Raw genomic sequence first — 13,004 nt, 5'->3', positions numbered from 1 at the left:
AAAAAATATTGCTGTTAAGCATTTGATGGTCTTATTTAACAGAGAGTAGAAGAGGAGGCCCTGGTCAAAAATAACAACGCTTGCAAAGATTATCTGATTGAAGCTATGAAGTATCACTTGCTTCCTGTTGACCAACGTGCGTTAATGAAAACGACCAGAACACGATTAAGAACACCAGCCAGTGTTCCAAAGGTAAAAAGAACCTACAGGCAGTCACACACATCAGATATTGCCACATCCACACTATTCTGACCAGATTTTGTAACATCTTTGCTTCGAAGTCCCTTTTTAGCCATAAGTGTGTCAGACAAATACCATCTTTTTTTAGAGTATGATATGTAGGAATTATGTAGGAGTGAATCAAATACTGTAAATTGCCCAATTGGGTAAATTGATAACTGCTTGCATCTTCTATTACAGAAAGCATGTAAATTTTTGTGACAAAATCAGGCAGGATATTAAGGCAAGTTTCATTAACAACCATTTAGACTGCATATCAAAATAATGTAAGATACTGTGTTTTCCTCTTTCTAACAATTGACTGGGAGTATTTTTTTCCCTCTTTGTTTCCCTCCTTTGGCTTTTGAATAATTGCATGATTTCAGTTGAGAGAAGTGCACATATGCACAGTTATCTGGGCATATTGCTTTCCTTACAAATGTAATATAACACTGTTAATTATTTCTGCTCCAGCTGGGGAAGTAAAGCAGAACTGTAAATGGATATGCTTCCAATTTCAGGTGCTGGTGGTGGTTGGTGGTCAGGCACCAAAAGCTATTCGTAGTGTGGAATGTTATGATTTTGCAGAGGAACGTTGGTATCAAGTTGCTGAACTTCCTTCTCGAAGGTGCAGAGCAGGTAAACATAAATTAATTAATCTATAGCTATGCATCATCTGATTTCCAGATATGAATTGTATAAAATGATGCCCCAAGAAGTGATTGACCTCTGGCAAAGTTATATTCCCCATTCCCAATATCATCATGTATGGCGTGATGTTAGAGATGTCTAACATCATCTTGGGGCATCGTTCACAAAGTGTCGAATCAATCCAAGTAGCAGAAATGGGAGAAGTTGTCACTGGCATCTGGAGAACTAATTAATTATTTGGCTTCTTTGCTGAAAAATTATGTAGCAAGATTTGAATAACAATAGAAAGAAATGTTTGTATATGTACATCTTACCATTTTAAATATTCCAAAATGATTTGTATATAGATATTAATGGTACAGTGGATTCCAGTTAATTGGAGCACATCGAGAACAGTACATTTCGGCCCATTTCAGTGGTCGACCCAATTACCTGGTTTCATAGAAATAGTTAAAAAGATGTAAAAAGACAATCTACCATTTATCTGAGTAACAAATTATGTATTTAAATGAAATACAGAACAAATTTGAACACTACCAATACTACTACAGTACTATAAACTCTCAAAAAATTCTGGAGGAACTCCACAGGCCAAGCAGCATCTATGGAAAAAGGGTATGGTTGATGCTTTGGGCCGGTGTTTTGTGTGTGTTACTTGGATTTCCAGCATCTGCAGATTTTCTCTTGTTCGTGACAGTACTGTAAAACTGTGCATTACTTTCTAATAGTTATTGATAGAGGAGTTAATCTTGTGAATGCATTCTTTTGATTCTAAATGAACAAAATCAGCGCAGCCACCTAGTGTAGATAATGGACTGCCTTCATACAATACTGTTGACAATTGCATTTCTAAATCTTCATTTTCAGTGTAACAGTTAAGATGGTGGCCTATACCTTCAAATTCTTTGTTGTTCCCAACTTGTTGAAGTAGTGAAATTGTTCAATTTTCATTACAGGACATTTCTGGCATCTCTAAGCCTGAGTATTTGAAACTGCAGTGAGCAAATCAGTTCTGAATTGTCGTACTGCTTAGTTCTTGCCAACTATCAGTGACAAAAATCACTGCTTTTTGAACACAAGTACATGCAACTGATGCTATTTAAAAACTACTCAAGTACAGTGTAGTGTTACGTACCCTGTAACTGGGTGTCTTACCAGCAAAGATAGAAGTGTCCGTTTGAGTCTGGTGATGCTATTTTCAACAGTGTTTATTAGTAAAAATATACAAATCAATATCAATGCAAATATACAGATAATACACGTTAGCAATACTAAACCTACAAGTGCGGGTATAATAATAATCAATAATAAAACAAGCTCTATCGTTGTCTGGGGATAATGAATTGTCAGATGGAAATATAAAGTTCAGTTCAGTTCATGCAGGCTGCAGTAGTTGTCGGTCGATGCGTTGCAATTGTTGGAGAGAGAGAGAGAGAGAGAGAGACGAGAGAAAGAGAGCATGCAAACAGTAACAGCTATGGTCTTTGCCAACCTTCCTTTACGATTTCGATCCATCGATGTGTCATTGTTGTGGCCATTCAAGTATGATCCCTCCGTCCTTTAGCTAGACTGTTCTTCCGTGGTGGACTCGTCACCCAGGCAAGGGTGGACACACACACAAGCCCCCACCGGTCTCGCTATAAACACTGTGAGTTAAAATTTACCGACCCTTCGTTCGGTCTCCGATCTCCCACCCTGTCTCGTGGGTTTCTGCTGCTCACTGGTGTTTCTCCTGGTGCGTCTGAGGGGTGTTACCCCAGACCTCACTTTTATCCCCACTCACGGGGTCTCAGATGTCAATCAGGTTGGAATGATGTAACCCACCAAACTAGCCCACTCTGGTTGTCCCCTGAGGGGTTTCAATGAATAGAACAGTACCAAGTAAACAATCCTTCTCCAAAAGACAATAGCAATAAATCTCCTCTTTTGTCACTAGGAGACGATCCACCCTGGGTAACTCTTAGTTGTGTCTCTCTCTCATTAACTTTCATGAGCTGTTATCAATAACAACTGCCCTGGCAGATTTCCTTTGTCTCTCTTACTTCCTTGATAACAGCATCGAAATAGTAGCGATTTGCAATTCTCCAAAAGTGGGGGGGGGGGGGGGCATGGGCCACTCTGCACCCTTCTGCCCATCAGAGTTGTTCATCCTTCGTAACAGTAGTGTCTACAGCCACACAATGCATGCATCTGATGCGAGTTAGAAACTGTTTGGCTACGGTCCTCTGCCCTAATTAAGCAACATAGTGTCCAAATTAATGAAGGGAATTCTGGCTATTTTCTCAATTAGTTTGTGTTCTTTAAGAGTTGTCCCAAATAAACATCAAACCCTATTAACCGATAGGCAAATTAACCAGAAACCACTGTATTTCAAATCTTATTGAGAGTGTCTCTGTTATTGTAATATTTCATCTGTAATTAACTTAAGTAGCAGTGTATATCTATTTTGGATTGAGTGGCACTGAGAACTGTACTCTCAAAACCAGCTTATAAGCATTTTGTAGCAAGGTCTTGTTTGTATTGAATTATGACATAGCTGTGCTGGGAGTACCTGTTACTGGATGCTGGAAATTGGAATATACACCAAACAGTATAAGAATAAAATTAATAGCACGGTTCACAAATCTCCTAACTTGTGTCATTGAATTGTTTAAATAACCAAAATAAATTTAAGCTATTCAAATTGGGGAAAGCCCAGTTATGTACAGTAATTGAAATTATGGAAAGAGAAGTTGTGAGCCTGGTCACTGCTGTACATAACATGCATATTGTTAGTCCTGACAAAGGGTCTTGACCCGAAACGTCAACAGTGCTTCTCCCTATAGATGCTGCCTGGCCTGCTGTGTTCCACCAGCATTTTGTGTGTGTTGTTGCATGAATTTCCAGCATCTGCAGACTTCCTCGTGTTCGTACATGCATATTGTATTTGTTCTCACATGTTACCAGTTGAAACAAAGATAGCTAAATGTGCATTTATGTAGCTTCATTATTACCATTCAATTTATCTTTGAAATAGCTGTTCATGTTAATTGAATAAAGAAAAAGAATTTGATTTATGCAATGCATTTCACTGTAATGTGTCCCTATAATCAGACTATAATGTCCCAGACTACTTTACGGGTATAATATTACAGGGCTTTGCCGAGGCCAGGGTACAATTGACAATATTGGCTAGTTTATTTAAGGATGTACTTGCTTTGGAGAAGACAAAACAAAAGGTCACACAGCATCAGAAGTTAGGGTTGACCCTTGGTGATTGGTGATGTGAGGCAGTGTTTCGTCTAGCTGAGCCACTATGCTGGTTTTGACCAAGTTATAACCTAAACTTGTCGGTCTTACCTGAGTAATGGCATCTTTAGACTCAGAAGGCTTATAAGCTCAAGGTATTATTCAGCAGTCCTGTACTTGACTCAGAAGGCTACAAGCTCAATGTAATGGAGTACTGTACTGTTACCTGTGCTATCCAGCTTCCTCTAACTCCTTTCAAAGCATACTGAAGATTCCATTGTACTCGTTTGAGGAGGAGCAGGGGCTTTAAGCCAATATTTCTTTAACGTGTCCACAAATCATTGGATTTGCCACATTATGCAGTGATACACTTCAGAAGCTCCTTTCAACCTTGTGTAAAGCCACTGTATTTTGGTTAGAAAGCACAAGGCACCGACACAGTAATGGAGTATTAGGTGAATGTAACAGGCTAAGAGCCTTGCTGACTTTTTTTTCCCTTAAGGATATATGATAGAATAACTTGGCTTTAAATTATCTATATTGATGTAGTGGGGAACAGGGTGTATCTCCTGATTATTATTGTAGTACGTTAGAGCAGAGGATAATTTGTGAACAGCAGAGCTTAGTATATGCAATTCAATGTGAATAATGCCATATTATATTTTTAGGGGAGACGGTCAACAACCCAAGAGTCGGATGCACAGGGCACCTCAGTAATATTGCAAGGGAAAACCAGAACAGACCTGTTGGTAGACATGTAGGGTAATGTAGTTGGTGAATATGTACATAATCACAACCACCGACTTTGAGTTGGGGTTTCACTTTAAGTGGTGACGATGTAATTATGTAAAAGACTGTGACTGTTCAGTTTTTGGAGTTCAATAAACATGCTGTTATAGATTTTCTCAAGCATAAAATTCCTTACACCATTTTACAGACATCTCCAGCAGAACAGGAGCACTCCTTTCAGATCCTGGGCCCGGGAAACTTGGCATGAACTGGTCAAACCTTCAAAGGAAAAGAGCAGCAAGGAAATGGATTGAAACATTAGGAACCTTTGCCCCAAATGGCCCAAAGCGAAGCCCAAAAATCTAGGCCAAAAAATAAAACCTAGAAGTGGCCAAAACTGGACCTAATAATCGGGCCTAAAAATGCTGTTGGATCTATAAAATTAGGGTGGTTCTCCTTTAATTTAATCCTGAGGGCCCATGATTAAGCTGGGATTAAATCAGGAGTTGCTTAGCGACGTGGATCAAAGGGCCACATGGGCCTATTCTGTGCTGTACCTCAGTCAATCAATCAATTTTGAAAGTTAGGTGACATGGTGTGGGTCATTATATCACTGGAACTACAGTTCAGTGAACAAACATGGGACCAGATCTTGCAGAAATCTCTCCTTTTAGATTTCAGCTCAAAATTTGTACTGATTCAAATCCAAATTGATAAAAGGAAGCATCATGATGTACATTAACTTACAAGGCTCATGAATGAGCATAATGAAGAAGGAAATGGGAGAACTTGAAAACAACTTAAGCACAAAAATAGAAATATCGAAAGAAAAAATTTAGGTTTCTGGTGACATCATCGTTGAGAATGGCAGCTTAAGTCACTAGCTCCTCCGAAAAAACGCATATTAAGCCCCATTAACCCGTCAAATATAATATTTTTTGAAAAATATTTGAACTGAAAAGAGGGGCAAGAATGGGGAAAAAGAATGGAAATTTAAAAAAGCGACACTGCGGAGCCTGCGGCCGAGAGGAGTGCAGCGAGCGGCTCTCCTACCCGACCGCGTGCGAGCGAGGCGGCTGCTGGGCCTCGTTCAGACGAAGCGGCGAATATGTTCGAAATCCTGAAAGAAATAATGGAGGTCCAGAAAGATATAAAGCAGCAGCTCCGTGATATTAAGGCAGAGCTCGCTAGCGTTAATCAAAAAATAGCGGTGGCAGAGACTCGCATTGAGAAGGTGGAAGATCGCGTTCAAAACGTGGAACGGATACAGAGCAAGACAATAAAAATCATACATCACCAAGAAGGTAAACTGCTTGATCTGGAGGGAAGATCATGGTGGAAACATATAAGAATCTACAAAGTTCCAGAAGGACTGTGACGGAGTTTGTCAGAAAGTTACTGCGGGATGCGCTGGATCTTCCCCCGGCTATGAAGCTGGAAGTCGAAAGAGCGCATTGCGCGTTAGTCCCAAAACCTACCCAGGATAGAAAGCCATGCTCAATAATAATTAAATTCCTTTGGTACAGCACCAAGGCGGAGATTCTACGAAGGGCCTGGGGTAAGAAGAGAGTGTTTTTAGAGGATAAATTAATATATTTCGACCAAGATTAACCCCCCCCCGCGATCCTCCAGAAACGCAAAGAATACTCTGAAGTAAAGCAAGTACTAAAGCAAAATAAGATTAGATTTCAAACTCCGTACCCTGCTAAACTTCGAGTGTTTTATGATAACGGGACGCAGTTGTACCAGACAGTGGAAGAGGCGACTACAGACATGAAGGCCAGAGGGTTGTCCATCAGCGTGACCAAAACGAAAGAAAGCCTGGCTGAGGAATTGTCTCGCTCGGCTTGGGAAGTAGTGTGAGAAACGAGGGCAGGAGACGGGAGGAGGCCGAGAGAAACATATCAGGAAGAGACCGGGAGTTTCCCAAAGACAGTCCTCACCCCTTTCAGAAGAGCCATAAGGTTTGGCTAACTTTAAAAATGCTGAGAAGCTAAACAGAAGCAAAAGTACACGGTGATATACCTATCTCGAGAAATACTTATTATAATATGGATTTTATATTACTTAGTTGTTATTCTTTATTCGCTCACTTACTCCTTTTTCCCCACCAAAATGAGAATATGTATATGTGTATGCATGTATATATATTTGTGTGTGTGTATATGTATATATAGGAGGAGTACACAGGGAAATCTTTTCTGTGTAATGGATTTGTTCATTGACTTTTATGAATACTGCAATGGGGGCCCTCAACTCACAAATAGGAGGGGTTATCCCCCACAGCTAGATATTTCCTCTAGCTCAACAGAGGGTCATTTACTAGAGACCTCAGCCTTGGGATCACACGTTCGTTGCCATTTTTGTTATTATTTGAGTTTTTTGGTTCTTATTTGTTCAGGGAGTAGATCGATTAAGTTTTATTCTAATTTCAATGATACCTTGACAGATAAATACAGATGGCTAAGGACAAGGTAAAATTCATTTCTTTTAATGTAAATGGGCTATTAAATCCAATCAAACGTAAAAGAATTTTATCCAAAATGAAAAAAGAACAAGCCCATGTAGTATATTTACAGGAAACTCATTTAAGCGATAATGAGCATAAAAAACTAAAGAGAATGGGCTTCACTAATCTGTTTTTCTCCTCATATAAATCAGGACATAGGAGAGGAGTTGCTATTCTTATCTCAAGTAAGCTAAATTTTGAAAAAATATTCGAAATGGGAGATAAAGAAGGCAGATATATTCTGGTAAGGAGGAATATAGACGACAATTCAGTTACTCTATTGAATATATATGCACCCCCAGGAAGTGATATTGGTTTCTTTAAGAAAATTACTGATATTATGGTAACGGAAACAGAAGGTCTCCTGATATGTGGGGGAAACTTAAATTTACAATTACAACCAAACTTAGACTCTTCCAATAGAAAAACCTATGAAACAAAATCTTTACATAAGAAAGTTAATACTGTTACGAACCCCGTAACTGGGTCACTTACCAGCAAAGATAGAGAGGTCCGCTGAAGTCTGATGGTCATTTTTAAACGTTTTTATTTATAAAGGGGCACAAAAGTAAGGTTAATACAAACATTCAGATAATATACGTCGTCAGTACTCAATCTAAAGCACGGGTATAGTAATAATCAACAATTCGAAGTAGCTCTATCGTTTGTCTAGGGGTAAAACTATTGTCCGATGGAAATATAAAAAGTCTCGCCAGTTCATGAAGGCTTTTAGCCGTTGGAGGGACTGCTGGGTGTTCACGGGTTGGAGAGAGAAAATAAACTTGCCAGCCTGTTGGACTCAAATCGTGGAATCGGGAACGTGAGTTCCCCGTTGTCAGTTCGGAATCCTTTTCGGGGTTATTAGCCACTCGATTCGCTAGCTAGGGGATCCAAATCACACGTGGCTCCCAAGCAGCTTCTCGTTCTTACGGGAACGATGAGCGATGGTGTCTCCCTCTGGTGCGTCGCTGGAGTACCGCCTCCTGCAGTCTCCGTTTTATCATGGCTGGCAGATTTGTAAATGTCAATCAAGGTAGGGTGATACAATCCCCACCCCCACATTGCCCGAGGGTGTCCATGTCCCTGATAGCTGGCACGTACTATAGAGTTGCAATTCACACAGGTGCCTCTAAGAACAATGGTCAAATCCGTTGCATTGTCTCTCATTTCCTGGGTCCAAGACCCAAATTAATAGCGATCTTGCGATTCTCCGGAAGGAGGGGGCTTCAGAGCTGTGACCAATATCTGTTCTTAATGTAGATTATAGGTTATTTACCTCCATCATGGCCAAACGATTAGAGGAGTTTCTACCCATACTGATACGTAATGATCAGACAGGTTTTATACGATAACGCCAGACTCAAGACAATATATGAAGGACACTTCACATTATGGATCATATACAAAAAAATAAAATCGAAGCAATAGTGATAAGTGTAAGTGCTGAAAAAGCATTTGATTTGGTTAATTGGAATTTTCTTTACAGAGTTTTACGTAGTTTTGGTTTCCAAGACAATTATTAAAACTATACAGACACTATATGACAATCCTACTGCTAGGATTAAAATCAATGGATATTTATCAAATAGTCTTACCCTAGAAGGGGCACGAGACAGGGTTGTGCATGGTCACCACTACTCTTCGCATTATATCTGGAACCATTAGCTCAATACATCAGACAAAATGAAGATATCAGGGGAATTATTATTAAAGGGACAGCGCATAAATTGGCTTGTTATGCTGATGACATTTTGATCTATCTAGGGCAGCCAACATACTCTTTACCTAATTTGATGTAATCCTTTGAACAATATGGTCAATTATCAGGATGCAAGATCAACATAGATAAAACTCAATTACTTTCATATTACTATAGCCCAACAAGAGAAATTGAAAGTCGATACCCCTGGGCATGGCACACAGAGTCTTTCAAATATTTGGGCATCATTATGCCAAAAGATTTGGCAAAATTATCAGAATGTAATTATCAGCCTATATATAAAAAAATTAAGGAAGACGTGGCAAGATGGAGCCTGATTCCTTTTCTCAGTCTCAGTTCAAGGATTGAGTCTATTAAAATGAATATACTGCCCAGACTGTTATATCTCTTTCAAACCCTACCAATAGAGATGAATCAAAATCAATTCATTGAATGGAACAAGATGCTATCAAGGTATATTTGGCAAGGTAAAAGGCCTAGAATTCATCTCAAAACTTTGCAATTAGCAAAGGAAAAGGGGGGATGGGGCCTACCTTCTCTTAGAGATTAATATTTTGCAGCACAGTTGAGAGCTGTGATATGTTGGTGCAACCCATCATATGACGCTCAATGGAAAAACATTGAGGAGCGGGTACTTCCCATCCCCATACAAGCAATTTTGGCTGATAACCTGCAAAGGTACATAAATACTATTGATAACCCATGGGTGAAATTGAATCTTAAAATATGGAAAACCACTATAAAAGAATATAATCTGGAGGGAGATATTGCAATTCTTAAATGGTGTGCATATGACTCGGATTTTACACCAAATAAATTGGATGCTAGATTTAAGGACTGGACAGCTAAAGGAATAACAGTTCTTTGCAACATAATGAAAGAAGGAACACTGTTCAGTTTTGAAATGCTTAAAGAGAAACACTTATTAGAAAAACAAGATTTTTATCGGTATTTACAGATACGACAATATGTTAATAAGACGCTTAAAAATGTAACCAAGGCAAATACTTGCTTGATAGAGCTCTTTAGAAAAGCATATAATTCAGATAATGGTAGTAGAATCATTTCAAGCCTGTATAAGGGGTTGTCAAATTTTAAAACACATTCTACTTCATACATTAAAACAAAATGGGAGAAGGAAGGAGGGATAATTATATCTGAGGAAGAATGGACAACAATATGGAGATATTGTCTCCATATCACCATATCAATATCACCAAGACCAAGGAGATGGTGGTGGACTTTAGGAGATCTAGGCCTCATATGGAGCCAGTGATCATTAATGGAGAATGTGTGGAGCAGGTTAAGACCTACAAGTATCTGGGAGTACAGTTAGACGAGAAGCTAGACTGGACTGCCAACACAGATGCCTTGTGCAGGAAGGCACAGAGTCGACTGTACTTCCTTAGAAAGTTGGTGTCATTCAATGTTTGTAGTGAGATGCTGAAGATGTTCTATAGGTCAGTTGTGGAGAGCACCCTCTTCTTTGTGGTGGCATGTTGGGGAGGCAGCATTAAGAAGAGGGACGCCTCACGTCTTAATAAGCTGGTAAGGAAGGTGGGCTCTGTCGTGGGCAAAGTACTGGAGAGTATAACATCGGTAGCAGAGCGAAGGGCGCTGAGTAGGCTACGGTCAATTATGGAAAACCCTGAACATCCTCTACATAGCACCATCCAGAGACAGAGAAGCAGTTTCAGTGACAGGTTACTATCGATGCAATGCTCCTCAGACAGGATGAAGAGGTCAATACTCTCCAATGCCATTCGGCTTTACAATTCAACCGCCAGAAGTAAGATATGTTAAAGTGCCGGGGTTAGGACTCAATGTATTTAAGTAAACTACTTAAGAACTTTTTAAAAGCTATTATTAATGCTTTTTGAGAGGGTGATTTTAGATGCATATCATTTTTACTGAGTTAAGTATTGTATGTAATTAGTTTTGCTACAATAAGTGTATGGGACATTGGAAAAAATGTTGAATTTCCCCATGGGGATGAATAAAGTATCTATCTATCTATCTATCAATGGAAGTGTACCAATTCACAGAAATGGAGGGAGTTTGGATGGAAAAACTTGATAAGATATTTTATTACACCCTCTCAGAAATCCCATTATGATAGTAACCTTCCTGTTTGCTGGAGAAATTGTGGAAATCAAAATGCAAATCATTATCATATTTTTTGGGACTGCCCTATTATCAAAAGCTATTGGAGGGCGATACACAATGCCCTACAAGACATCTTTAAATGTGAAATACCCTTAGAGAGTAAGACCATATATTTTTGGATATATACCTCAAGAATGGTTGAAAAGAGATAAATATTTAATGAATATACTGTTGGTGGCTGGTAAAAAGACTCTTACTAGGAAATGGTTATCACAGGAGAGCCCAACTTTAAATACATGGATGGAAATTACAATGGACATTTACAAAATGGAGAAGATAACAGCATCTGTTAATCATAAGCTGGAACAATTTGATTCATACTGGGGAAAAATGGTTTAACTACATAATGCCTCATAGGCCTGATTTTATTCTCACAAATCAATGAATCTGTTGTAAAAAAAAATCACTCCCTACTTGTACATAGTTCTTTCCTTTTGCTTGTTTTTTCTTTCCACTCTTTTCTATAAGTGTACACCTCAGATAAATACTTTGTGGAGGTTTGTGATATATATGATTATATGATGTATATGTACAATGTCTGAAATACATCTTATGGAAATGTTTGTTTGATGAACTGCAATAAAAAAGTAAATTACAAAAAAAAGAAAGAAAAAATTTAAAGAAGATCAAATTTTATAAATTTCATAATTCATCCCTTGTAGGATTTAGTTTTCCTTTGTGAGCCATAACTTAATTTATCAAGTTTAATTACCATTGCATTTTTCTTCAAGGATTTGAAGCTATTTGAAGTTGGTGGTGAACTGTATAATGGTGGAGTGGAACAAATAGTCAGCAATTCTCAATGATTTGCAACTTGGATGCTATCTCGACTGTAAAATTAGCTGAGCGATTTAAATGTTGCATAAATTATACATCACTGCGAAAATGTAAAAGTTGATGTTTTGCTGGTAACTTTTTTTCAGATTTTTTTTGAGTATGTGACATAGTCAATAGCTAATGCAATGAATGATTTCCTAGTATAGCTTACAATACTGAAAGAAATGGTTGCAAGATTAGAACTGGAGACAGCAAGATCTATCCTGCAGTATTCCTTTTAATGCACTGTCCTTGGATTTTGTGATAATCAGGCTACCTGTTCTCATCAAAGCCATTTAAATACTCAAAATTGAGTTATTATATAAACATACTGGGTTATTAACTACTGAAATAGAAAACCAAAATGTATGTAATTTTATATTCTGTTAACACAGGTTTACAAAATGAAATAACATCAAAGTTATTTAACATTTTCAATCTCCCCAGATTTATCATCTGAAACTACAAAGAGAGGCTTGAGGAGAGACAGTACAGAAATGAGCTCTTTGCACCTTGTGTTATATTGTGTCATAATATAACACAATGTTTTCTCATCAATGCCAGTGTTGTTTGTACAGTATCTGTACGAAGAACAATTAAGTAAAATGTACAGTATGGAAGTTAAAGCTTTTCAAACAGCCGTTCATATACAACTACAGAATTAAAAGAACTGCAGTTTTGTTTTGGTGACTTTATGATCAATGGTTTTCATCCTTATTTATTTGCAGGTGTGATGTGTATGGGTGGGCTGGTGTATGCTGTTGGAGGTTTCAATGGCTCATTAAGAGTGAGAACAGTTGACTCATATGACCCGGTCAAAGACCAGTGGTTCAACAATGCCAACATGCAGGACAGACGCAGCACTCTGGGGGCTGCCGTACTGAATGGGATGCTATATGCAGTTGGAGGATTTGATGGGAGTACAGGTATGTCAAAATTGTGACACCAATCTTCCATGTTGCTGTG

The 13,004-nt window shown here is 38.5% G+C and overlaps 1 protein-coding gene across 8 annotated transcripts in view; it reads left to right on the top strand.

Moving 5' to 3' along the window:
- The window catches only part of klhl2 (kelch-like family member 2), a 166,394-nt gene that overhangs the window by 130,958 nt on the left and 22,432 nt on the right, over positions 1 to 13,004 (top strand). For all 8 annotated transcript variants that reach the window (XM_073043093.1, XM_073043088.1, XM_073043089.1 and 5 more), the window contains 3 exons: positions 43 to 192; positions 741 to 858; positions 12,767 to 12,964. In XM_073043093.1, coding sequence (XP_072899194.1) covers positions 43 to 192; positions 741 to 858; positions 12,767 to 12,964 — 466 coding nt within the window. The remainder of the gene's footprint in view (positions 1 to 42; positions 193 to 740; positions 859 to 12,766; positions 12,965 to 13,004) is intronic.

Source organism: Hemitrygon akajei, chromosome 4 (assembly GCF_048418815.1).
Source record: "Hemitrygon akajei chromosome 4, sHemAka1.3, whole genome shotgun sequence".
Lineage (NCBI taxonomy): Eukaryota > Metazoa > Chordata > Chondrichthyes > Myliobatiformes > Dasyatidae > Hemitrygon > Hemitrygon akajei.
This window is presented reverse-complemented; position numbering and strand designations above follow the sequence as displayed.